At 44.6% G+C, this 25785-nt stretch overlaps 1 protein-coding gene across 2 annotated transcripts in view; it reads right to left on the bottom strand.

The window, feature by feature from the left end:
• Mcph1 (microcephalin 1) overlaps positions 1-24406 on the bottom strand; it is a 191418-nt gene extending 167012 nt beyond the window's left edge. The window contains exons 1-8 of one of the 2 annotated variants that reach the window (XM_040733413.1): positions 23933-24406; positions 22441-22532; positions 16938-17056; positions 9722-9809; positions 6736-6850; positions 5870-6010; positions 5407-5496; positions 2152-3231 (exon numbers count right to left, since the gene is read on the bottom strand). In XM_040733413.1, the coding sequence (XP_040589347.1) occupies positions 2152-3231; positions 5407-5496; positions 5870-6010; positions 6736-6850; positions 9722-9809; positions 16938-17056; positions 22441-22532; positions 23933-23972 (1765 nt within the window). In that variant the 5' untranslated portion in view covers positions 23973-24406. Of the gene's footprint in view, positions 1-2151; positions 3232-5406; positions 5497-5869; positions 6011-6735; positions 6851-9721; positions 9810-16937; positions 17057-22440; positions 22533-23270; positions 23494-23932 lie in introns of those variants that run through there. The other variant, XM_040733414.1, reaches the window with a different exon arrangement.
• Between the last annotated feature and the right edge of the window lie 1379 nt (positions 24407-25785).

Raw genomic sequence — 25785 nt, forward strand, 5'->3', positions numbered from 1 at the left:
ATAAAAGAAAATGCTTGGGTTTAGGCTAGATAGGTGTTACCTTGCCCTAGGAGCCCATGCTTGTTTTGCAGACGACATGACAATTTATAGAACATTTCCATCAGAGTCAAACTGCGTCACAGCAGTCCCTGTCTGTGCACCAGCAAGTCAAACCCCTTCATCATCACCAAACCTCTCAGCCTCCTCCAGTGGTCCTGGAGGGCTAACCCAAGCCTGTGCCCTTCACCTTCTGTTTCTGAAGCCTGATGTTCAGGACTGTGGACAGGAAGGCTGAGCCCTGGATGAAGAAATACACCTGCTTCTGAGGACAGCACACCTGCAATCCTGGGGTTTAGGGTGTGCCAGGCTGTTTGGAACCAGCTGCATCCCACTTAGTTTACATTTACATATCATACAATAGTCAAATGGTTTAAAAATATATAATATTCAAATAAAAACTCAGAACTGAAGACAGGATATTCTGAGCTATTGAAACAATTCTACATATACTCTTTTATATTTACTAGAGTCAACCTGAAAACACACATTAACCTTGATGTAACAAAACTCATGAAAATAATAAATTATTCAAAAGCTAACCTATTTATCAGCTTAAAATCTAAAAATCATTTAATTGATGTTTAGAGCTGATTTTGTGTTAGTTTATACTCAAAAAAAGAAAAATGGAACTGTAATGATTTCTCCCTGGCAAGTCTATCCTACAGTGGCTAAAGCCACCTCAAATGTGGAAATAAATGATGAAGGGCTAATTTAGTAATATTTAATTTTAACCAAATTTTAAAAAATGGTCAAAATTTCAATTCTGATTGCAAATTTTGCTGATATTTTTGTTACTTTTGCTTCAAAATCTATAATCATATAGCTAATTATTAAAGCAAAATGAGCAGAAATAAAAGAGACAACCAAATCCTTACTTGAGGGCTGGAGAGAGCAAATTAACCAATTCTTTTTTTTTTTTTTTTTTTTTTTGGTTTCTCTGTGTAACAGTCCTGGTTGTCCTCAAATTAGCTGTGTAGACTAGGCTGACAACCAACTCACAGAGATTCTACCTGCCTCTGCTTCCAAATGCTGGGATTGAAGGTGTGTGCCGCTACCGCTTAGCCATAACCAAATTCTTAATTGAACAAAATGTCCTAAAAATATTTGTTCTTATTGAACATTTCCCAAAGTTGCTTCAAAAGTAAACACTGATGACAAATTTCAAAACTTACTTTTTCACATTTCTCCTAGAAAAACCATGGCTGATCCTCTCTAGAGTTCTACAGTAGAAACATGTCAGGTTCGAAAGGGCAAGCCCATTGACTTGGTTCAAACTGGAGTCTATGCTCAGTTCAAGAGCTCAACCTGGACTATAGGAGGCTTTCTGGTGACCAGACAAAAGCCAGAATTCCTCGGAACTTGTCATTTTCCTTATGTCTAGCAGAAGGACACACGGCTGCAGATTGAAGCCCATGCTGGCCTCCAGACGCCCTCAGTTCCTATCCACAAGCAATTCTTGTACGAAACGCCTACTCTATCCGGCCCTTCTCATCTCAGATCCCAGCTCTCTTTATAGTCCTGGCCCGGGTACTCCTGCTACCCTCGCTGTTCTCTCTTTCCCTATTTCTTACATCCTCCCCACTCCTGTTACGTACTGTTCTGCTCCTGCCATTCCCCCTTGTCTGGTAGACAGCCCTGGCCGTGTCCAGTCTGTTCGTCTCTCTCTGCTCTGGACTCTTCCAGATGCCTCTGGATACTCTCTCTCTCTTATTTACAATAAAACCCTAATTATGGAGTGCTCATGTTGCCAGTTTCTTTACTGTACCTATCACATAAAAAACCCTTCTTAAATAAACCTAAATTAAAAAAAAATTCCTCTATTGGTCACTTCCTTGTATAGTCATACTACATAACAGAGTCATACAGAAAGGCACAAGCCAACCATTAAACATTACTGCTTTTTTCTTTAAAAAAAAAAAAGTTCACAAGGACAAAGCCTGGGGAAGTGTATTCATGGAAGCAGATTTGACCATCACTGGGAAATACCAAACATATATTCCTTAAAAGGGGAGGGAGTATAACTTAAATTATCAAGTTTTAACAAATTTAAAATAGGAGCACACTATTACATACTGGCAGAACAAAAAGACTCAGAAAATGATATTCACATACTTTCACTGTATCCTGTAGACTTGTTCTTTTCTTCTATAGATTTTTCTACATTGCAATCCCTTCCAAAATTAAAGCTGTGTGCTTCTCCTTCAGAAGAGGCCGACGCTGGAGGAGTGGTACTGTCTTCTGGGGAGCCTTTTACATCAACGTGGTCTCTTTCTTCCTTACTATCCCCTTTCAAGGGCATGATGCGATGAGCAGGGCTGCTGGGTGTGTTAGCAAGAGTGCTTCCCTGTGGGGCTGCGTCCTCCCTCAGCTGAGGGCCAGGCTGCCTGCAAAGCTCTGGGCTTCCTTTAGCAGATGTTTCCACAACAATGCACCTAGAAACTGTACTCACTTCCTCCTTGCCGGGTTTCTCAAGACTAGAAGTACTTCTTGAAACTGAGTCAGTAAAGCTGATGGATCTGGGTTTGTCACCAATGAAGGTAAAATCACACATTTCCAGTATGCTGCTTCGCTCCCACTTTGAGAGACTTCTGCAGTGGAACAGAGAAGGGCTTGATAATGGTTGAGCCTCAGGAGGAAGAGCCTCTGAATACCTTTCTTTGAGATTATCAGGGGAAAAGTAGTCCTCATAAGAGGAAGCCCCAACATCAGGAGTCCTCAAGATGGGGCTACGGTCAGACTTGAACAGCTGTATCGGCAGGGCAGATTTCCTATTATACCTCTTCTTCTTGAGTTTTCCTTTTGGAGGTGAACCCAAGTCCATTGGCCTTTTTCTCTTGGCTGAGCAACTCTTGGGTTCATCTATGGCATCTATGTTCCCTGCGGTGGCAGGGGACAGACAGAGCATCCCCTGAGACACGCTTGCAGCTTGCTCTCTCTCCAGCTCAGCTTTCTCACCTGAAGCATCTTTCTGCCAGCTGATGCCCTCCTCTGGAGGATGGTCCTTAGCTTTCTGAGGACTTGGCTGACTGAGATGGTTGGGTGACAATGAACTGTAAGAACTGCTTGTCTTCAACACAGGTGAAGAAGAGCATGCCATCCTGGCCATCTCATTAACAGATCTTCCCAGTTTCCTTTCCTGATTTCCACAGAGGCCATCAAAAGATGAGCGAGGACAACTGGCAAAGGATTCATCTGGAGAGGTCAATAAAAATCATCTTTAAAGTGTGCAATCGATCATAAACTACCTCGTTCTCTTTTAAAGACAGTCTCATTGTGTAGACCTGGCTGGCCTGGTTGCTCCTTCCTTCTTCCTATGCTGGGTTTAGAGGTGTGTGCCCCCATGTCTGGCTAAGTGTTTGTCTTCTATGAAACATTTCTCCTGATAAATACCATTCCGCTCCTCCTCCCAGCTCCCTCTCTCCCTAGCTCTTCTGGCAAGTTCTCACGTCTCATTTACATTTCGAATGAACCTCATGAGACCCTCAGTATTCTGACCTTCGTGAAGCATGCACTTTACTCAGGAGCAATGCTAAGATCCCCCCTGGCCCCACCTGAAGTCTCCAGGCTCCTCACACCGGGGCGTCCTTGTTCCACTTTTACTGTGAGTAAACACAACTCGTCCTTCAAAACCACCTTAGAGTTGGTGTCACCTGTGAATCCCTTTACCCTGTCAGGTCACACTGCTACACCCTCCCATGACACAGCAATATTTATCACAGCATAAGGTTCCCTGTCCTCTTGTTACACTATGACGTATTAGAGGGCAGTCACCATTTTAGCTCACTTGGGAACTTGGGGTCATCACTCAAGGCTGGTTCTCCACCAGCACAGTGCTGGCTGGCTAAGGGCTTCCATTATAGAGAAACTACACACTCTGGAGGCAATACTGGGATCTAACTTTTGCTTGTGACAATGGAAGTTCAACTTTAAAAAAGAACAGAGCAAGCCAGGTAGTGGTGGCATACACCTTTAACCCCAGCACTCGGGAGGCAGAGGCAGGTGGATCTCTGTGAGCTGGAGGCCAGAGTGGTCTACAGAGTGAGTTCCTGGACAGGCTCTAAAGTTACAGAGAAACCTTGTCTTGAAAAAGCAAAAAGAACAGAGGAGAAGCCAAAGACACACCCTCCTGGACACTGTGCTCTGGGAAGGGAGGGAGCCAAGGCCAGCCTGACATTGGGCCCTTGTGGACGTGCTTTGAAGGCAACAGCTAGAGGAACACATGAGATTTATGCTTAGGAACTGAATGAAATAATCACACTCTTCAAAGAGCCATGACACACTGTGGTATATCATTAAGAGCAAAAATGCTTAGACTACTTAAGTCAGAAGCCTGGGTCTCTCACTCACAACCGCAGGCTCTTGCATAATCCCCCTGACCTCTCCATGTCCTGGTTTTCTCTCTGGTAAATGGGAATGCAGATGCAGCCTAGGTCACTGAGTGTGTGTGTGTGTGTGTGTGCTTGTGTGTGTGCTTGTGTGCATGTATGTACCTGTGTGTTACAGTGAGACCCAGAATGGCACAGGGAAAATGAAGTCAGCATTCTTATCACTGTTTGTTTCTAACAGAGAAATGTGAGCAGAAAAGGGAAAGATAAATGGGTAAATAATCCAGAATATGCAGGACAGAATGCCAGGATATACCACACACTAGTAGGAAGAAAGCCTAGCTCAATCTTCTCTTTTAGCCTTCCAAGATATGCATAGTAGCTGAAGAACTTATGAACACAGCTCTTTCAGGGTTTCCCATGGACTTAAGGGGGAAAAGTGTAAGTCAAGGGTTCTCACACTACTTTATACACTCTTTTCAATAACATACTTCACAGGTTAATTAAACATGAAACGGTTCCTCTTTAGTGTTTACTGTTCTGAGAGAGGTGTGTTTTACACTGCTTTTAGCAGTTCATATGTAGTCACAAGGATTTCTAAAAGCAAGCAACTTGTTCCACAACGAAAGACCAAATCTCCAGGAATGAACCTATAGACTTCAAGCAGGAGATCCTGGCTTTGTATCAATTCTACCATAATACCAGATTTCAAGGAGAAACACAAGTTGTAGTTTAACTCCGTTTCCTGAGTGTTTAGAAGTAACAACATGAAAGCTGGGCACAGTGGTGCATGTCTGTAATCTCAGCACTCAAAAGGAGACAAGAGGATTGTTCTAAGTTGGAGGCCAGCTGAGTCTACATGGTAAGTTCCATGCCAGTCAGGGCTCCACATTAAAAGACTATCTCAAAAAGTGCAAGTGTGAGTGGGCACGCGCACACACACACACACACACACACACACACACACACACACACACACACACACCCTTCCAATTCATAACTCTGTCACAAAAAGAAAAAGAAAAACATACTATAATTTTACCTGAACGTAAAGATTCATGAGCAATGTTCAAAGATGCTTCACACAGAGAGACATTTGGGTTCTGCTGAGACTGTTCAAGCATCTGGGAAACTGATAAAATAATGACATGTCACTGACTTGGACACAGAATTTCCTACTGCACAAACAACAGCATGCCTATCCACTCTGCTCTTGATCCCCACACACATTACATGACTCCTAACTATATTCTAAGCTTAATATGCTGTAACAAGTAGGAACCCAGTGCTAAAGCAGACACAGGACAATGTCTGTCACAGGGTAAGGGAGGGCTATTACTGGTTTAGATTGTGTACACAACAAAGAATTATCTTCAAGAGTCAACAGTGTTGTGGTTGGAAAACCTTCAACTTTTCACAGGAAATATCTAGGTCATCAGTGACTTAATCCATCTTCTGTAATCCACCGGTATGCGTAGTTTTTGTTTTACAAAGCAATCACTTACAGGTAGGGGAAAGGTTTTCCCTTTTCTCCCTCATCTCTTGTAGTCTGTTCTCCATGGTGGTCTTGTGACTCTTAATGGGAGTCGTGGAGCTGTACACCAGTGAGCGAGGAGACTCAAACAGCAGGACAGGAACACCATCATCTGAAAACAGAAAACACTGCCACACTTCACCAGCTCCGTTCTTCTAAGACCCTCGTCCACCCTCTGCGTTCCTGCTGATTTCAGTGCCATTCTCTCGTCCCCAGACAGTACTACCCCACCGTGAATCACGGCTCTGCCAGCAGTGACCCTTGATGAGCTCTCTCTCAGTAAGGGGCATGCAATTATTCATCCAGGTGTAGCCAGGCCCTACCTAATATAGGTGTTGGCATCCTCATGTGCAGAGATAGCCACTGAGTCACAGGTAAACAGATATCATGTATACAATCACACAACTAGCAAGAAAGTTGGCATGTGGACTGGCTTCTAAAACTGCTTTTATATCCAGGTGTCAGAAAGTGCTCCTACCCAACACTGCTCATCCTCCATAGACACATACCCGCACATGAATATGAACACGGGAAGTGAGCCCAAGGTGTTTCCCTACAGCTTCAAAGCAAACACCTCCTAAGTTTTACCTGCTTCAGATAATGAAGCAAAAAGACCAGTCACGAAGTAAAAAAGGAACATTAAAGAAAGGAGACTGACTTAATGAATGATGAGGATTATCTGAACGCCCTTCCTTCCCAGTGGCTCTCTCAGTTACTGCTCAGTCTCCAGCAGGCAGATGGCAGATGTACTCTCCTGCCTTCTTCCCTAAAGCTACCACAGCCCCCACACCTCCAGGTGACAAGCCTCCAGCCGTCAGGCCAGAGGACTTGGCTTACCTAGGGTTGTCTTCTGTTTTTGTAGCTCTTCAGCCATTTTCTCGAACTTCTTTTGAAGTCTTTTGTCATTTTCTGGTGTTTTTGGAATAAAATCTTTGGGCTGCATACACTTGTGCTAGGTAAAAAGGTTATCAACATTAATGAAAGTATATTGTGTTCTTTATTGCTTGTTTAAAAAGATTTACTTGTGCTGGGTGGTGGTGGCAAAGGCCTTTAATCCCAGCACGTAGGAGGCAGAGGCAAGCAGATATCTGTGACTTTGAGACCAGCCGGGACTACACAGAGAAACCTGTCTTGGGGGAAAAATTGCTTATTTTTATGTGAAGAAATGTTGACCTGCATTTATATATGTATACAATATGCATGCCTGGTGCCCATAAAGGCCAAAAGAGGGTGTCAGATTCCCTGAAACTAGAGCAAGGAACAGTCGTGAGCCACCGTGTAGGTGCTGGGAAGAGATTCCAGCTAGGTCCTCTAAAAAACACTGCTGAGCCAGCTTCCCATTCCCTAGGGTTGTTGACTTTTTAAAACAGGAGAGAAAGCCCTTTCCATGCAACTCTGGTAACTTTAATGACATCAAAATTAAAAGAATTCCTTAATGAGTTATTCATGATACTTGTGTGGGTTGGCAATATTTATTTCCGAGGCATTGTTTTGGCAAATATCACAGAATTTAGGAGATGAAGTAAAAGGCTGTCTACTAGGCAATGGTTTTCTGAACTATTTCAGGACACCAGCATTCTCAGCACCAGAGGTGGTTCTCAGAAACAGCCTAGGCACTCTGCTATTCTCACACCAACTTCCCTCAAATGACACAGGAAACGAAAGCAATTATTTCAGTTACTAAAAAAATGAATCATAGTTTCTTTGTCTTAGCTGCTTCTGGCCCTTCTAGGCCCCTTCTCCAGTTTTGCTCTTGACTTGCTAGGTCAGGTGGGCACTTGGACATTACCACATCCCTTTGCGTCAGGCACCGGTCCTCTGCCTTTGAGAGCTTGCACCAAAGTGACTCGTGACAGGGAAGAGCCTTAACAACTCTTTAACAAGTACTAGTACTTTCTGGGAGGCGGATGAGTCCAGCAGGCTCACTGCTGCAGTGTGAAATGTACTACTTAACAGTGCTGCTTTGCACAATGAGGGCAGCTCGTGCACATTGCTGTCAGGAGGGTTAGCGGTGTGCCTGGAGGACTCTTCCCAGGGGCAGAGTTCATGGGTATGTGGTAAGCAGGGGACAGAAGTTCTCCTCGGTGACCTTAGCACTGGGTCTCTTTCTACCACTAGACAAATGGTGGCAGTTAGAATGGGGCTCAGTCGCTCAAAAAAAAAAAAAAAAAAAAAAAAGGATTAACAGAACCTGCAAGTAGCAATTTTCCAAATCCATACAGCACCTTGGGACTTAAGTCACAGGGTGGAACCAGCAGAAAGACCTAGAGGACTGATGGGTAATGTGACATCTACACAGAGCCACGGAAAGCTGCAAAGTGGGTCTTCAGTGGACTTCAGGGGAACATGATCCAGACAAAGGGAACAGGTAATCCGATGATGTGACTAAACTCTTTCCTGAGCAACCAGCCATGGTCAGGCTGGGGACAGAGTGACAAGGAGAGAGTAGAAATTGCCCTCCAAGCACCAAAAATAATAATGCTTTTCAAGTCACGTTTAACTCGCAATTGCATTTGGAAAAGGGAAGAAAAAGGAAGTTTTTAGAAGTGGTAAGTATAGGATAAAGGTAGTCAATATTTGTACATCAGACTAGATAAAGCTTAAAGATAACACAAAACACTGGACAAGAAAGAGGTACCCTTGCACACTATTGATGCACATTGAGCTAGCAACTCTACTTCTGTTTGTGAGCACATGTAACACGCTTCATTAAAAACTGACTGTGAGTATATCTGTGTGTGTGTGTGTGTGTATGTGTGTGTATTATAGGAAAGGCCTACTTACAATATAAAGTGAAATTAACATGATCAAAGACACACTATTAAGTGGGGAAGAAAAGGCAGCCCAGCAAACTAAACACCTAGCTCAACAGAGCTCCACTGTGCAGAGCAGGTTTATGTGCTACCATGTAGTGAGCACTTCAGACTCTTACCCAGGTCACTGGTCAAACTGAAGTGACAGAGGAAGAAACATCAGAGATGCCTGCTGTGCCTGAGTTTACCAAGTATGTTAACTGAAAATAGCATGTACTGCTAATGCGTTTTTCTGAGTCCTTTACTTGGGCATGTCACAGTCAACAACTGCCTAGAATCAGATGAGGAAGTCTGCCCTGGTACCTGGCTTACTGCGGTGAACATAATGGATGCACATCATGCAGTATCTTCTAAAAGTGCAGAGAAGCCCACAGCTACTTCTTTTCCTCAGTTGGAAGTATACAGTTCTCAACCACCTCATTCAATCCTATTAGATCACCAGTGGTTCTTGTGTGAGAACAAGGTGCTTAGATACTTCACAGTGAGCTACCCTCAAACAAAGAAAAACTAGGGGGCTGGAGAGATGGCTCAGCAGTTGAGAGCACTGACTGCTCTTGCAGAGGACCTGGGTTCAATCCCCAGCACCCATTTGATGGCCCACAACCAACTCTAGCTCCAGGGGATCTAATGCCCTCTTCTAGACCCCATGGGCACCAGATTTGCATGTAGTGCATAGACAAAGATGCAGGCAAAACATACAAACACATAAAATAAATTAAAAAAAAAAAGAAAAGAAACACCAAATACAGAAGGCTGCCTAGTCCTGTGGCAAGTTTTGATTTCCCAAGGGCAACTGCACTCTCTTCCATTTCCTATGGATTACATCAAAGCATTCACATACTAAAAAAAACTCTATAGCTAACTAGAAACTTTATGTGAGAGGAGCAAAGAGCTCAACAGTAACTTAAGATACTCTAAACAATACCTGCAAAAAGCTGATTTCTAGAATAAAAAACCAAGGGTGCATACATTCATAATCGCCCCTGTCTGCACCAAAATTGCATACTTACTTTTTTTCTAATTAGGCTTGGTAATTCTTCATTAGTATTCACTGCAGGGAACAAAGATTCATCAACATGTGCTCCAGTCATCCTGCATCTGTGGAGCCAAGTCAAGGCAGTCCAGTGAGTAACTGTTTTTGCTATAACATATAGCATGAGAACTGCATATGTATCAGGCAGCAGATTCAAAAGTTAATATATTTTACAATAATATATAAATACATAAAATGCCAAATATAAGCTGGTATAAATTAGATTTTCCAAAATCTTCTTTCACTACATGGTCTCCTTGCCCCAATGAAAAGCAGAAGAGGGTCAGACAGGTGGTGAGGAAGGAAGCTACCTTTCTTTGTGCCTGAGAGACTGAGAGAGTGGCTCAGCGTTAGGGTGTTTGTATAGCAAGTGAGACACACTGGGTTCAATCCCAAGTACTGCCAAAATAAAATCAGCACTCCCCACCCACCTTCACTCCCTACATTGGAGACACGGGAGCCAGTGAACTAGATAAAGATGGGCGCAAGGGTTAGATATATACCCAGAGGCTGAGACACAATCACGGCTAGATATATACCCAGGCTGATAGACTCAGGGTTAAAAGGTTGTGGAGATAGCGACCAATGTGTCACACAGCACAGTAAGCCTAAACATGAGATTATCCGTGGGCACCCTGATAGCAATACCCTAAGAAGGAAGCCCCCTCCAAACTCCATAGGTGACCAACAACATGGAAAATTTCTGCTGAGCTCAGAACCAAGTAATCATGGGCCTGATCTAAAACTAGGTGAAGACCATGGAAGCAGACAGGAACAGAGGCAGTCAGAGCCCAGGTAAGCACATGTCTAGACAACAAGGTAAACAATAACATAGGCATGGTCACACCAGTACCTCGGACTTAACTTTCAATAACCTAAGTGGGGGAAGTGTTACCATCTAATACATTAAAATTTTGCAACAGCAGCATTCCATATAGAGGACCAGAAAAAGACTCAAGGATGGTCTGACACCTACTGGCAGAAGAGTGGAAACTCAACCTAAAAGGTCGTTCACTGCATACCCATAAATCTGATTTCAAAGTCTGAACTAGAACGAACTGCATGTCTCCCATCACGTGCTACACGAGACATCACAGGGAGGGACTCAAAACTCACCCCAACAAGGAAGAGATACTGACTGACACAGGGTTAACATCACTTTCACTTTGTTTTTCAATTTTCACTCCTATAGAATATCTTTTTACACTTATTTTATTTTATGAGTGCAAGTGTTCTGTCTGTATGTTTCTCTGTGTATCACTTATGCGCCTCACATCCATAGAGACAAGAATAAGGCAGCAGACAGCGTGAGCTGTCATGTGGGTACTGGGAATTGAACCCAGGGCCTCTATAAGAACAGTCAGTGCTCTTAACCTCTGAGCCATCTCTCTAGCCTACACAAGTATGTTAATGGTGTTGCTTTGATTTTGACATTGGTTGATTATATCCATTCTACATATAGCCCAGTCTCACCTCTCATTCCTACCTCATTTCTCCTCTCCCCTCCACCATTCTCCCCCTTTTACTTAATTCTAACCTTATGTAGCTGTAAGAATCTTTAAACTGCAGATCCTGACAATTCTACTTTCCACTCATTAATCTCCCTCAGTTGATCTGATAGCATCCTCACCCTTACGCAGCCTATCTCCTTTCCACTCCTAACCTTAGTAACTAGTGTCTTTTGATCTAACCTTAGTAACTGGTGTCTTTTGATCCACTATAGGACCCTTGCCCAGCTTATCTCTGAATAGTTAGTGAAGTTAGAGGAATGACTTGATTAACTACTACAATGTGTCATGAGCCTCTCCAGCAGTTGTGGCTGCTTTTGCAGCTACTGCTTCTCCCTCAGGATGGTATGGGGGGAGGGGACTGACAGCCAGAGCACTTGAATTAGGAGTGTGGTATAGTTCACTGACTATACTCCCAATCCACTAAGAAGAAATGACACTTTTATCTTACTACAAACCAGTCCTATTTGAGCATGCACATATTTCAAGTAAAATAACAGCCAATAAAGCCAGGTATGGTGGCTCATGATTTTGTTGTTTTTTTTTTGTTTGTTTGTTTTTTTGTTTTTTTGGTTTTTACGAGACAGGGTTTCTCTGTATTGTTCTGGAGGCTGTCGGTCCAGCCTGGCCTCGAACTCACAGAGATTCGCTTGCCTCTGCCTCCCGAGTGCTGGGATTAAAGGCCCGCCCGGCGTGGCTCACGATTTTAATCCCAGCACTTAGGAGGGGCAGGTAGACAGATCTCAGAGAGTTTTCTTCCTAAGTTGTTTTTGTCAGGGTATTTCTGTCACAGCAACAGAAAAGAAACTAAGCTACACCCCAAGTCCTGTAATGTTTGAGTCCTGAAAGAGGGGGGAGGGAGAGAGAGAGAGAGAGAAAGAGAGAGAGTGTGTGCATGTGCGCGTACATTCATATAATAATTGGTCAGAAAAAAAAGAAGTAAATACAAACTATAACAAGACGGACTTTGCTAAGAAGCCACCTCAGGTGCTGCCATACTATGTGACTACATTTATACAAAATGCCCACAACTGGGAAACTATACAGGCAGAGCAGACAAACAGTTGCTGAGGCTTCAGACATGGGGAGTGATGGTTAAAGGCACAAGCTTCGATTAAAGATACAAAATACAATTGTGGAGATGGCTGCACAACTCTCGGAGCCATGTCTGAAAGCAGTGGACTGTATACTCTGAGAAAACTGTATGGCATGTAAATTAGAACTTACGAGCGACTGCTATATATCCACTCTTAATAGCTAAATTCCGATGATAGACAAATCCCAAGCGTGGGTGAAAGCACAGAACACAAGAACACTCACACTGATGCAGGAATGCAAAACCATGCGGCCATCTTGTTTGGGTAATAAGCCACGGGAAATGAAAACACAGAAAGGCACAAACACAGATCTCCATAACAACTTCATTCATAGTAACCAAAAATGGAAAACTGCTCAAATTTCTAACACTGGCAAACACACCGTGGTATGTACATGCAATAGATACTACTTGGCTAAACAAATGAAAGGAAACTATTGCTGCATAAGTCATGGAGAAATCTCTAAAACATCATATTGACTGAAGGAAGCCAAGCAGTCCACGCTGAAGAGTCCATCTGCCTGGGATTCTACAGCAGCGAAACTAACTTCCGGCTACAGAATCCAGACAAGAGACTGCTTTGGGGTAGGGGCTGGAGAGAAGGAAGCTGACCGCAAGGGGGCAGGAGGTACTCTGCAGGGCTATAAAACCCCTATATTTTGAGTCTGGTGGTTAACAAATGTAACATATTGATCTGTAAACTTAAATAGGTACATATTGGGACAGGGTCTCAAATTGTACCCTAGGCTATTTGGAACTAGTTATAATAGCCCAACGTAGCCTTGAACTCAGTGATCCTCCTGTCTCAGCCTCCCAAATGCAAATGTTACCAGCATGAGCCCCACACTTGGTTTAAGTCATACATTTACAAAGCTGGTTTTAAGAAACAATCCCATCATTTAAGCCTCCAGAAGCCCATAGCTTTAGGAATGGTCCCAACAGAAGAGCTGGGCGTACTGACCGACTCATGCCAGGGATCTCAACATTGTGGAGGCAGCGGCACAAAGACTGCTGAGCTACAGATACATACACGGTCAGACAAGAGAAGGTTGGAGATGAAAGGGAAAAAACAAGACAAACGAGAAAAGCGAGCAAAAGTAGTCAAAGAGCAGCAGGAGGGAAATGTCTCTTATGTGCTTCTTCTCTAGCCTGGTTACGAGTTTAATCCTGAGTTGTTCTTACCAGTTGTTCACTCAAGAAAAATGTCAGTAAAAGCAGAGAACTGGTGGGAACTCCTCTGAACATAAGAGAAACTAAGTCTGGGATCCTATCACCACATACAGAATACCCTGGTCACCGTAAGGAGAAGGTCAGCTAGTCTGGAGATGTCTGCACCAGATCTGGTGTGTAAGCAGTGCCGTCTCCCTTTGGGTTTACAAACTAAATCTGCCCAAGTTTATAAAATTACTAAACATGTTCTATAGCTAATAGTTTGGGGAAAGGATTGATTCTTATCAGCAAAATTTGTCTGGTCTAGGGGACAGTTATAGAAGACATGTTTTGTCTAACTTTAGATTAAGTATCTCAATAACTCACCTTTAGGAGGTGACAAGCTCAGGTTTGGAATTCAGTCAGTTCACACATGAAATAAAACATGATGTCAGTAACAAATCTAGGCAAGGGACTTGCATGATCACACTGATGTTAAGTATGAAGTTACTCGGTAAAAACTCACACTGAACTAGGTATGATTATAAACATCTTCGATCCCAGCACTCTGGAGGCAGAGGCAGGTGACTCTCTGTGAGTTCCAAACCAGCTTGGGCTACAAAGTGAGACCTTGTCTCAAAAAACAAAAACAAGGTCTAAAGAGATGAATCAGTAGTTAAGGACATGTAATGTTTTTCCAGTGGACTGGAGCTCGATTCCTAGGGCATACATCAGGCAGCTTACGACCAGCTGTAACTCCAACTCCAAGGAGATTTGATGCCTCTGGCCTTCCTGGGTAATAACTCACGTGCACATACCCACACAGACATATAAAAATAATAAAAACCGCCAGGCGGTGGTGGCGCACGCCTTTAATCCCAGCACTCGGGAGGCAGAGGCAGGCGGATCTCTGTGAGTTCGAGGCCGGGCTGGACCGATAGCCTCCAAAACAATACAGAGAAACCCTGTCTCGTAAAAACCAAAAAAAAAAAAAATAATAATAATAATAATAATAAAAACCAAACTGCACTGATAACAAAAAGCCTCACATTTACCTGGCACCCCATGCTTTCTTTTAGACTTCTAGTATTTTTCAGAAATGCAAAATGGCAACATCAGCACCCCATCTAGTGGCCAAGTCGAAACAGTGTCTCAAGCAGTGCAGACAAGGTCTGTAGCCCAGGGAGGCCACAGCGGCTTGCTTCCCATTAAGAGGGCTTCTCCCCAAGAGATAACCTGTAATTTCCACTCTCTCCCCAGGGCCAGCCCGGCTGCTCCCTCACTGCCCTTTACCCCTTAAAACAGTCAGGGAGGCACCTGAGCAGCAGCGTATTGTTTTCGAACACAGACATATCGGATCGGGTACTGGGCATATCTGAAAATATTCACTTGGCTAGCACACAGTCCTAACAGCTGTCCCCCTGGAACACAAGGAACAGCACAGGAAGGCGTGTTTGAGGGGTGTCTGTGCAGAGCAAACACGGGTGGAGCTGGACTGGGATCTGAGTTCCAGGTACTGAACACCAGGCTGTCCCCAGTGAGGGTCAGAAGAAAGCAGAGTGTCCGCGCACCAGTCTCCATCCTTCACCAGGTGGCTGGATCCAGATGAGAATCAGCACAGGACACAGGACTATGTTCTTCGAATATTATTGGAGGAAACTATAGCTGAACTAGGTGCTAAAAAAGGAAATGCAATTATGTAATTGTGCAAAGAAAGTCATTTGTGGAAATACGATAGTGTCCGCTGGTCACCTGAAGTTTGCCAGGCCCATTTTTCATGTCACATTAGAAGCCAAACTGCTCTCTGACCGTCTGTCAGCCTAGCGCCACCTACAGTCCATCCCACCTCTAGCAGGATGCACACGTTAGCTAGGGGCATGCTGAGACTTTGCAAAGGGTAGCCAGACAGCAGGTCTTAAAGCAGTGGGCACGCTGATCACCACTCTGTCTCGCACTGCTTTGGAAAGTGGCCACTGCAGGTCCCTCACGTTCTCCGTCCCTTGCATCACCATGCACTTGCCAGTCACACTGACCCCTAAGGGTCACTCCTCCACAGGTCTAGGTCCTGGACCTGCAGCAAGCAGTCTTAGACCTTCCTTTAACAGGCTGATAATAGTTAATGGATGCATTTCATTTTTTTTTAATGTATGTTAGTGACTGTTTTAAAATTTTAACTTATGAACAACTTTCTCCAAAAGACCCAAGAGATGAGAGCCAGGTTGATCTTTAATTACTCTGTCTTCATCTTTTGTTTTCTTGGATATAAAATTTTCTGCTGTCCAAAGGAAAGGTCGTTTTCATCAGAGACTGTTAAAGTATGAAACCTGGTGCCCAACAGACCCAGCACAATGGGACACTAGAAGCCACACACACGATGACAGCCAATGAGAAACTGATGAGTGATCCTGGGCAGTTAAAAAGAGAAGCCAGACCAGTGACTAACAGAGGTCATTTCCGCTCACTTAAAGTTAGGAAAAATTAGAATAAAAACAATACTCTTTACTGACAAATTAAGACATAGCTTTTCATATTACTTGAAAGAATAGAAATTAAGGTATTCTTTCTAGGAAAATTTGGCAGCATCTACCACAAATCACAATGTGAAAGCCCCTTTGAGTTAAAAACCCAATTTCTGGCATTTAAACCTGCAGAAGGACATATCTACAGAATAGTAGTATATACAGAGGTCCAATGATTCTGACTGGAAAGGGGAATTAAATAAAAATGCCATATCAGGCCAGTTATGCTATTTCCTGCATCTCTAATACAAAGGGCTTTTTTCCTCTTCTTGGAGACTGGGTCTTACATAGCCCACACTGCCTCAAACAACAATTCCTATATAGTAGAAGATGAATTTGAACTCTGGTCCTCCTCCTGCCTCTACTCCTCTCCCTCCATCTCAGACCCCAAGTGGGGAGTACTGGGATTGTTATTACACTTGGGGGTTATAACTTGTGCCCCAAGTCAGGTTTGGCTACTCAAATTGGATAAGCCAATTAAAAGAGATGACTTAAAAGCAAAAAGCAGATTTACCCAATGTCCACCCACATTTTTCTGCTTCACCAAGCAGAAGTATAAAGCAACAGACGACTGAGGTACACAGTTTGTGAGGAAAATAAGCTCCTGCAATGACAACCTAATGCTACCTAATGTTAACAGCAACATCAGGTAATGATACACAGTGCTCTGTCACACTCTACAAGTCTCCTGCACATCTTAGGCCTTCATACTCACCCTCTCTCTGCATGGAATCAGCACTTCATCTATTTTTCAGCTGCAGAAACTAAGACTTAAAGATATTAAGGTACTGGCCTCCACAGAAAGCCAAGAAAAGATGAAAATCAAATATTACCGAATTCTATGACCCAGTCAAAGCATTAAAATTAGATTTGGACCAATCTTAGAAAACTGTAGGAGAAAAATAGAGGGCAACTACTTACTTTTCAACCCAGAGGACGGAAACCAGCTTCGCCCCTGTCTTCCGGGCTTTGTCCCAGGTGCTTTGATACCCATCTTTGAAGATCACATGGGTCACTTGCTTGTTCAAAGTTTTTGAAACCTGTGGACAAAATCCAAAAACTAAGTAACTCACTGCTATCTGTTCAAAATTTGTCAAAATGATCAAAACCCTTACCAGAGAATTTCACCTCTCATAATAGACCAGAAAAAAATACTGTGGTGGATGTGGAATGTTTTTTTTTTTTTTCATAGCATGATGGTACATAATTTTGATTCCAGCACCTATCCCTTAGAAGGCAGAAGCAGGAGGCTCTCTCTGAGTCTGTGGTCAGCCTGGTCCACACAGGGTTCCAGGTCAGCCAGAACTACATAATGAGACATTTGCTGCAATCAGAATGAGGGCTAGCATTCACATCACCCTTACCTCCCAATAACGCTTCTGCTCATGTCACCCTTACCTCCCAATAACGCTTCTGCTCATGTCACCCTTACTCCAACAATAAAGCTTCCAAGAACAGAACAAGGATAAAGAGAATGGGAGAGACCAAACCAGGAGCCCCTGGGGGTAAAGCACAAGGAAAAGAAAAACGGACAGGAGAAGGCAGCATCTTCTTACAGCTGGAAAGACTGGGAGTCTGAAAACCATCTTCAGCTTTTAACCTCCACATGTGAGTTGTGGCAAGTGTGCACATGCATAGGCACACACACCTTACATTCTTCTGAACTTGCCAAGTTGGGCTGTGGGCATAATTCGGTTGATAGAATGCTTGCCTAGCACACACAAAGAACAGGGTTCTATCCTCCCACCATTTTTAAAAGCCAGGTATGGTGGTAGACACTGGTAATCATAGTGCTTTGGTGGAGACACATAGTCAAGGCCATCATCATCTGCTACACAGCCAGTTCTAGACCAGCCTAAGCACACGAGACCCTCTCTCAATAAGTCAGTAGATAAATATATAAATGAAAATCTCCTACATTAAAGAGAGACAGTGTTTTGGAGGAAACAAACAGCAAGGAGAATATGTATCTAATTAAAGCTAAAAGCAGTATTTTGAGACAATGCAATATGTATGTGATAAGATCAGATAATTCAAAGGGGTCAAGACCTAAAGAGTTAAGAATGGGAAAAAAAATCCATAGAAACAGTAGACAGCCAGGTAAATAAAATCTCCCCAGCAACAGAGCACACAGAGAATAAGTAATAAGGCAAGACAGGACCATAAAAAGTACAGATCACAATCCTGTAGCCAAGTTAGGGGGTTAAAACATAACAAATTGGGGAAACGAAACAAATTATAAAAAGACCTGCATTCTGTATCAAAAGACCCTTTTAAGGCATAGCACAGTGTGAGAAATGCTCCATACCAATCACATATCCTGACTTGGTTACTAACTATTGCTGTTAAGAAACAAAATACCATGACCAAAGCAACTTGGGAGGAAAGTTGTCTTCCCCTCTCTCCTCCCAGAGACAGGGCTCCTTTGTGTAGCCCTGATGTCCTGGAACTCTGTGGACCAAGCTGGCCTTGAACTCATCGATGTGCCTGCCTCTGCCTCCCAAGTGCTGCTTATTAGCTTACTCCCCCTGGCTCGCTCAGTCTCCTTTCTTAAAGAACCAAGGACCACCAGCCAAGGGGTGGCACATCCCACAATAGGCTGGACCCTCCTCCATCAATCACTAATTAAGAGATATACTACAGATGACTTTAGCTTGTGTCAAGCTGACATAAAACTAGCCAGCACACATGCCATCATTTCAAGCAATGAGAACAACTAGATCAGACACTATCAATAGCAATCTGAAGTCAGAAGAGAATGTAGAAGCTGGGTATGGTGGCACAAGCCTGTAATCCTAGCACTTCAGAGACTGAGGTAGGAGGATCATCACTTGAGATTGAGTACAGCGATATAATGAGACTTTGTGTAAAAAGGTAATGAATCCATTCCTTCAGGGACAAAGAGTACATGCTAATATTTTTCAATCAGCTAAAATATTTTTCAATCAGCTAAAATACTAAGTCGAAATATGCTTTTTGGGACTGGGGAAATGGCTCAGTCAGTGAAGTGTCTGCTTTGCAAATACTGATATCCGCAGTTTGTGTTGTAGAATACTATTTTAAGATGTGTTACATTTGTCTATTCTGTGGATCATTTGTTTAATGATGCAAAGATATGTTGCATTGTTTTATGTTGCATTTGTCTTTAACTCTGTGAAGCTGTGTTACTGTGCCCGTCTAAAACACCGGATTATTTAATAAAGAGCTGAATGGCCAATAGCAAAGCAGGAGAAAGGATAGGCAGGGATGCCAGGCAGAGAGAATAAATGGGAAGAGAAATCTGGGAAAAAGAGAAGGAGCAACAGGAGGAGGACATCAGGGGCCAGTTACACAGCAAGCCACAGAGTAAGAAATAAAGAAAAATATGCAGAGAAAGAGAAAAGCCCAGAGGCAAAAGATAGATGAGATAATTTAAGAAAATCTGGTAATGGGGGCTGGAGATGGCTCAGTGGTTCAGAGCATTGGCAGCTCTTCCACAGCATTGGCAGCTCTTCCAGAGAACCCAGGCTCAATTCACAGCACCCATATGGCAGCTCACAACTGTCTGTAACTCCAATATCTGACAGACATACATGCAGGCAAAACACCAATGCACATAAAATTAGAAAGAAAGGAAGGAAGAAAGAAAGAGAGAGAGAGAGAGGGAGGGAGGGAGGCAGGGAGGAAGGAAGGAAGGAAGGAAGGAAGGAAGGAAGGAAGGAAGGAAGGAAGGAAGGAAGGAAGGAAGGAAGGAGGGCAGGCTGGCAATAAGTAAGCCAAGCTAAGGCCAGGCATTCATAAGTAATAATAAGCCTCCTTTGTATATTTACTTGGAGCTGGGTGGCAGCCCCCCCAAAAGTAAAAGAGACAAAAAAAAACCAAAAAAACAAAAAACAACTGCAAGTTTGATTTGCTGGATTTGTGTAAAAAGTCAGACATGGTGTTTCATGCTTATAATCCCAGTACTGGGGAGGCTTGAACCTGTGGTATTAAGCATGCTTGGCAGATATTCTACTACTAAATCTATACGTACATAACCAACCCTTTCTGTTCTTATTTATTTTCTTGTTTTGTTTTTCAAGACAGGGTTTCTCTGTATTGTTTTGGAGGCTGTCCTGGAACTTGCTCTGTAGACCAGGCTGGTCTCGAACTCACAGAGATCCACCTGCCTCTGCCTCACTAGTACTGAGAATAAAGCTGTTTTTATTTTTTTAACTGTGATACAAGACCTGATAAGACATCTTCAACTTGGTTATGTGCCTCACTCTCTCAGGTAGCTGGGATACTGCCCTATACTACTGGGCCAGCTCATGGGTGTGTATGCATAGATAGGGCTCTGTACTATCTGCAAGTTCAGGCATCCTGGGGGGGGGAGGTCTTGGACTTTATCTTCCCTGGAAAGTACTGTACACTGGAAATATGAAAGCAAGTATAAAAAAGAAGAGTTTAAAAACAAAACATTTGGGGTCTGGTGACACGACTCAGTGGGTAAAGGGAGTCACTTGCACCACCACGTCTAATGACAGGTGTTCTCCAGGTCCTGCATGGTAGGAGGCCCTGCTCCACCTCAAGCTGTCTTCTGACCACACATATGCTATGTGTTCCTGTCCTCCACCCATACATGTTTAAAAACTTTTTTTAAATGATTATCTTTCCAGAACTGTAAAGAGATTGGGGACCTAGCTCACTGATGGTGTACTAGTACTCATGAGACCAAGAATTCTCTCCCAGCACAAAAGGACCATAAAGCAAAGGACAAAGGGCTTCGTTACAGATTTCACAGCCCTGTCATAGTAGTTTTAAACAGTGCACAGCCATTCTCAAGGCAATCAGAAAGAGCCCAACTTAACAGCTGGGGACACCCTCCCTGAGATGTTCCCATTATCAGACAATAAACAGCACCTGTACGCCTTTAACAGCTTAACAGACGAGGATCTGGAAAAAAAATCCCACACCTTGGATGGGGTTGCCACGGACTACATCTAGACGGAGACATGAGCCAGAATTTACACTCCAACCCTCCTAAAATAAAACTCTACTTGGTGTCCCACATGTCAGTGTAACAAAACCTGCTGTGCCTCTTCAATGGAAACTACACTGGCCTTCCATATAGAAAGTCCCTGATTTATCACGGTTTTACTTGGGATTGAGGTGGTAGAAACGGCATTTTGTTAAGTGGGCTATGTACTGTAGGATATGCATTACACTACAATTCATGATGCAAAGAACAGCAATTCTCAGTCAGTCCCAAGAGTCGCCACTGCTCCACACACACAGAGCTGCTAAGCTGTGTGATTAAATACATTTTCAATTTTCTTCTAACATCAATGCTTACACTGCCTTGAGTTATCTATCCTGTCACCTACCTTATGTCAGTGAGCGGCTCCTGAAGACCAGTAAGTGAGCACACATTGTTCAAAGCAAAACTGCCTACCAGAGCACTGTCTCCATTTTCTCCTGAGCCAGGATTCTTTTTTGTTTGGGGGTGGGGGGTTTCGAGACAGGGTTTCTCTGTATTGTTTTGGAGGCTGTCCTGGAACTCATTCTGTAGACCAGGCTGGCCTCGAACTCACAGAGATCCGCCTGCCTCTGCCTCCCGAGTGCTGGGATTAAAGGCATGCGCCACCAACGCCTGGCTCTAAGCCAGGATTCTTAGACTTACCTCAAACCCCTTTATCTCTATAATGAGAAAGTGAACTAAGAAAGTCACCTCAGAGTTTTCAAACCTCACGTATATCATACCTTTCCTTGGGGGCTCTTTTGTTCTGAATCCCCATCTTTTGTTTTTGTTTGTTTTGCAACAGGGTTTCTCCATGTAGCTCTGGCTGTCCTGGGACTCACTATGTAGACCGGGCTGGCACTGAACCAGAAACCCACCTGCCTCTGTCTCCCAAATGCTGGGATTAAAGGGGTATATCACCAACACCTGGCTGAATTCCAGTCTTTTAATTCTTCCATACTTGCTTCCGCATTTTCCTGACATATTTTTCTCTCTTGCCCCTGGGTTGGTGGTCAGGCCATTACTGGTCCTTAAATATTCAAAAGGCCACCTCCTTCAGCACTATTCACTCTAACTGGAATCTGAGTGAGGCCAATATTCTCTCCTGAACCCAGAGCTCTTGGTGCCACATAGCAATCTATAGCTGTGACTGCTTCAAGCTGTAGATATGGATAGTTAAATGGCTATGAGATGTTTCCAGTAAGTCTAAGGTCACAGCCTTCCCTTAGGAACTTAGATTCTCCTGTATCTTTATTCTTGTCAGATTCCTGTTTCCTCCTAGATTTCTCCTCACACCCTCCAAGACCATCTGCTCTGTAAGCACCACTGCCCAACTGCTATTTCGTTTCTTTGTTTTGTCTTCCACGTCCTTCGTCTTCTAAGGAACAGCTCCCCTAACAAGAAAATGCCAGTGGGCTATCAATCATTCTGATGTTAATTTCTTACCGTTGCCCCCATATCCTCAAGTTGTTTTGTAAATGTCTTTGAGTAATTCTCTGTCCCGTTGGAAGACCATACTTCAACATAGGCCACAATATCTGAAAATAAGCAAGACATTAGCAGGGGGAAATACACACTGTAAAATTGCAATACCCCCTGCTCAACAGGTTTTCCTCTAGTTTTATTTATGTTAAGAAAATAAATGAAAATTTCTATTAGGAATATGTTCAAAATATCGTCACTGCTATTTTGGTGGTACTTAAAAATCTTCCTAACCTGGGCTTAATTATCCTGAATTCTGCTTTCTGTAAACAAACAGTAATTATTCCAGGCCATATCATAGGCAGTAGGTTAACAAGCCAATATATCTTTGTTCTAGTAAGATTTTGTTTGTGGAGCTGGGCATATTAGCACATGACTGTAACCTTAGCATTTAGGGATTTGGCAAGAGGGTCAAGAGTTCTAGGCCAGCCTCAGCTATAGAGCATGTTGGAAGCCAGCTTGGGCTGCAGGAGACCTTGTCTTAAAATATATATGGAGAAGGAAATTAGATTCATCTTTTTTTTCATATCTAAACTCTGAAGAAGGGCTGGAGATGTAGCACAGTTGATAGACTGCTTATTTAGCATGCAGTAGGTTCTGGGTTTTAAGCCTACTACAACACTTGGAAGCCCACACCTTTAATCCCATCTCAAGGCAGGAGGATTCAAGGTCAGCCTCAGCTGCCTAGCAAGTATTGTAGGTTAGCATGGGTTTGAGACTGTCTCCAAAACCAAATTATTTTTTTCTCCAAGAGGTCCCACTGCTAAGTAACAGTGGGGAAGCAAATGCAATACCTGGTTCTGTTACAAAATACTGCAGCAATACCAGAAAAACAGTCACCCCTGCCTGGTTACGGAATTGTGCAAACGACTAGTCAGTCTGTTCTTTCAGCTGTGGCACTCCAAGTCCCTCCACACAGACCTTTCCTCAAAGCCAACCTCAACCGGCATCAGCACAGCCCAGGTCTCAGTTTGTGGAGTCATGCCTGTCAACAGGCACCCTGCGGGCTCAACCAAGAGGACCCTGCTAAGCAAAGGAGGAACAAGCCTTGCTCTCCTTACACCACAAAAGTAAGAAGGTTCCACGAGTGCCAGCTCAGAGTAGGTAGGACCCACCGAGAGGCCACTCCCATTATTACCAAAAGAATTACTTTTCCTCTTCCCACAACTACCCAGGCCTCAGAGGTGAGAGCTAAGATAGGACCTGATCCTCCTGCCAGCTGCCCAGGGTTCAGGTTACACCGGGGGTGGGGGGACACACACGCGACACACTCGCATAGGTGTCATGGCAGGGACCCCGAGAGAGGTGAAGGCCACACAGTGACTGGGGTGGGCGGGCCACACAGCTTGATGAGGACCCTGAGTCAGGGGACCCGGGTGGCCCAGGAAGGGCTTCCGAGCACGCGTCACGCAGAACCACCCCCCCCCCAAAAAAAGAACTAGGCGTGTCTCCTCACCTTTCAGGAAGGCGCCCCCAGCGCCTCCCGAGGTCTCCATGACCCGGCGGGCGGCCGGACCGAGCGTGCGCGGGCAGGAAGGCAGGGGGTGCGCATGCGCAGGCCGCGCCCCCGGGGGCTCGGCGGCTCGGGACCCGGCGCCTGTGGGAGCAACTCGCGTCTCCTCCCTTCCCTCTCCGCGTGCTCCGGGCTCCGTCTGTGACACGGCGCAGCAAAGTCCTTGCTCCCTCCAGGAAGCCCCGGAAGCTATCCGCGGCGCCGGCAACTGCGGGCGGCGCCCTGGCTGCAGTCGGTCCGCCGCACGGCGGCGGCTTCAGGGCGCCGGTCAGCGCCGCGTCCTTGCCGGTGACCCGGTCGGGGGACCCTGCGCTCTCAGCCACCCAGACCCACTCGTGGGCCCTCGACCCAGCCCCGCACCGTGGAGCGGGAGGCCGGCTGCGGGAGCCTCTGCGTGCGCCCGGCCTTTCAAAACGCCCGCCAAGGCGATCCGCAGAGTGGGAGAGCCGGAGACCGGCCCGCCTCCCCGCGCAAGGGCTGCCGGGAGGGGGAGGGGGCCAGACGAGCCCGGGAGGACCCCTGCCTGCTGGAGCCAGCTGATCTGATGGCAAAGGTCTCCTTTAGTCGCCCTAAGCACGGGGCATTCAAAGCTCCTTCTTTGGTTAGACGGGGTTTTCTTTTTCTGCTATTTCTTCTCGATACCCACTAATGTTACTAGTGTGAGTATTTTGCCTGCCGTGTACATATGTGCACCACGTGCGTGCCTGGTGCCTGCCAGTGGACATCCGGAGGAGGGCGTCGGGTCCCCAGGAGCAGGAGTTAACACGTGGTTATGCGCCACCATGTGGGTGTCGGGGACCAAATCCGTGTCCTTAACCACTGAGCCATCTCTATAGCCCCTGGGTTTTTTTGTTTGTTTGTTTTTCTGTTTTTGAGACAGGGTCTTGTTTTCTAGCCCACGGCTCTCAGCAGTCCTCTTGCCTCAGCCTCCCCGAGTGCTGGGATTGCTGGGTGTGCCACCTCAGACGGTCCTCCACCTTGTTTTTTAAAAGATGAGCCAAATGCATATGGTAATCCTTTACCCTTTGTTCCATCTTGAAGACCATAATCCTTTCACGAGCTTAATAAAAACACGGCACTAAAAAATTAGAGGGACTCAACCTAGAACTGAGGAGTATGCTTTGGGATTAGATTGGACTTTAAGGAGTTTCTGTTGATCCCTAACTGACATTGATTAGGCTGTGTCCCTTTCCTCTTTGGGAAGTGGGGATGCTCTCTGCCTGGTTTTGCTAGCCTTCTGAAGGTTCTCAACCTTCCTAATGCTGCGACCCTTTAAGACAGTTCCTCATGTTGTGGTGACCCCCTACCGTAAAATTATTTTCGTTGCTACTTCAGAACTGTAATTCTGCTACTGTTATGAATTGTAAAGATCTGTGTTTTCTGATGGTCTTAGGCGATCGCTGTGAAAGAGTCTTTCCACCCAAAAAGGGGTCATGACCCCCGGCTTGAGAACCATTGCTTGGGAGGGAATTTGTCTGTGTTGTCTCCTTCTGCTTCTGTCAGAAGATAAATTGTCGAATGTGATGGTGTACGCCTGAGGGACAAGGGCTGGGAATTGGAAGCCACTTTTGACCACGTAGAGAGACCCTATCTTTTAAAAACAATGTTTAAATTAAAAGTAATTAGCTACTATTGGAAATTCAGGAGTCGAGGTAGAGTTCACTTAAACCGCCTGGGAACTGTCAGGCAGTGTCAGGTGCGTAAGAAACTCAGACAAAGGGCTAACCGATGCCTATTAACATACCAAAGTGTCTGCTGGCCTCCAGGCTCAGTCAGCACCCTGGGACTCCTCTTAG

Source organism: Mesocricetus auratus, unplaced genomic scaffold (assembly GCF_017639785.1).
Source record: "Mesocricetus auratus isolate SY011 unplaced genomic scaffold, BCM_Maur_2.0 Super-Scaffold_100031, whole genome shotgun sequence".
Lineage (NCBI taxonomy): Eukaryota > Metazoa > Chordata > Mammalia > Rodentia > Cricetidae > Mesocricetus > Mesocricetus auratus.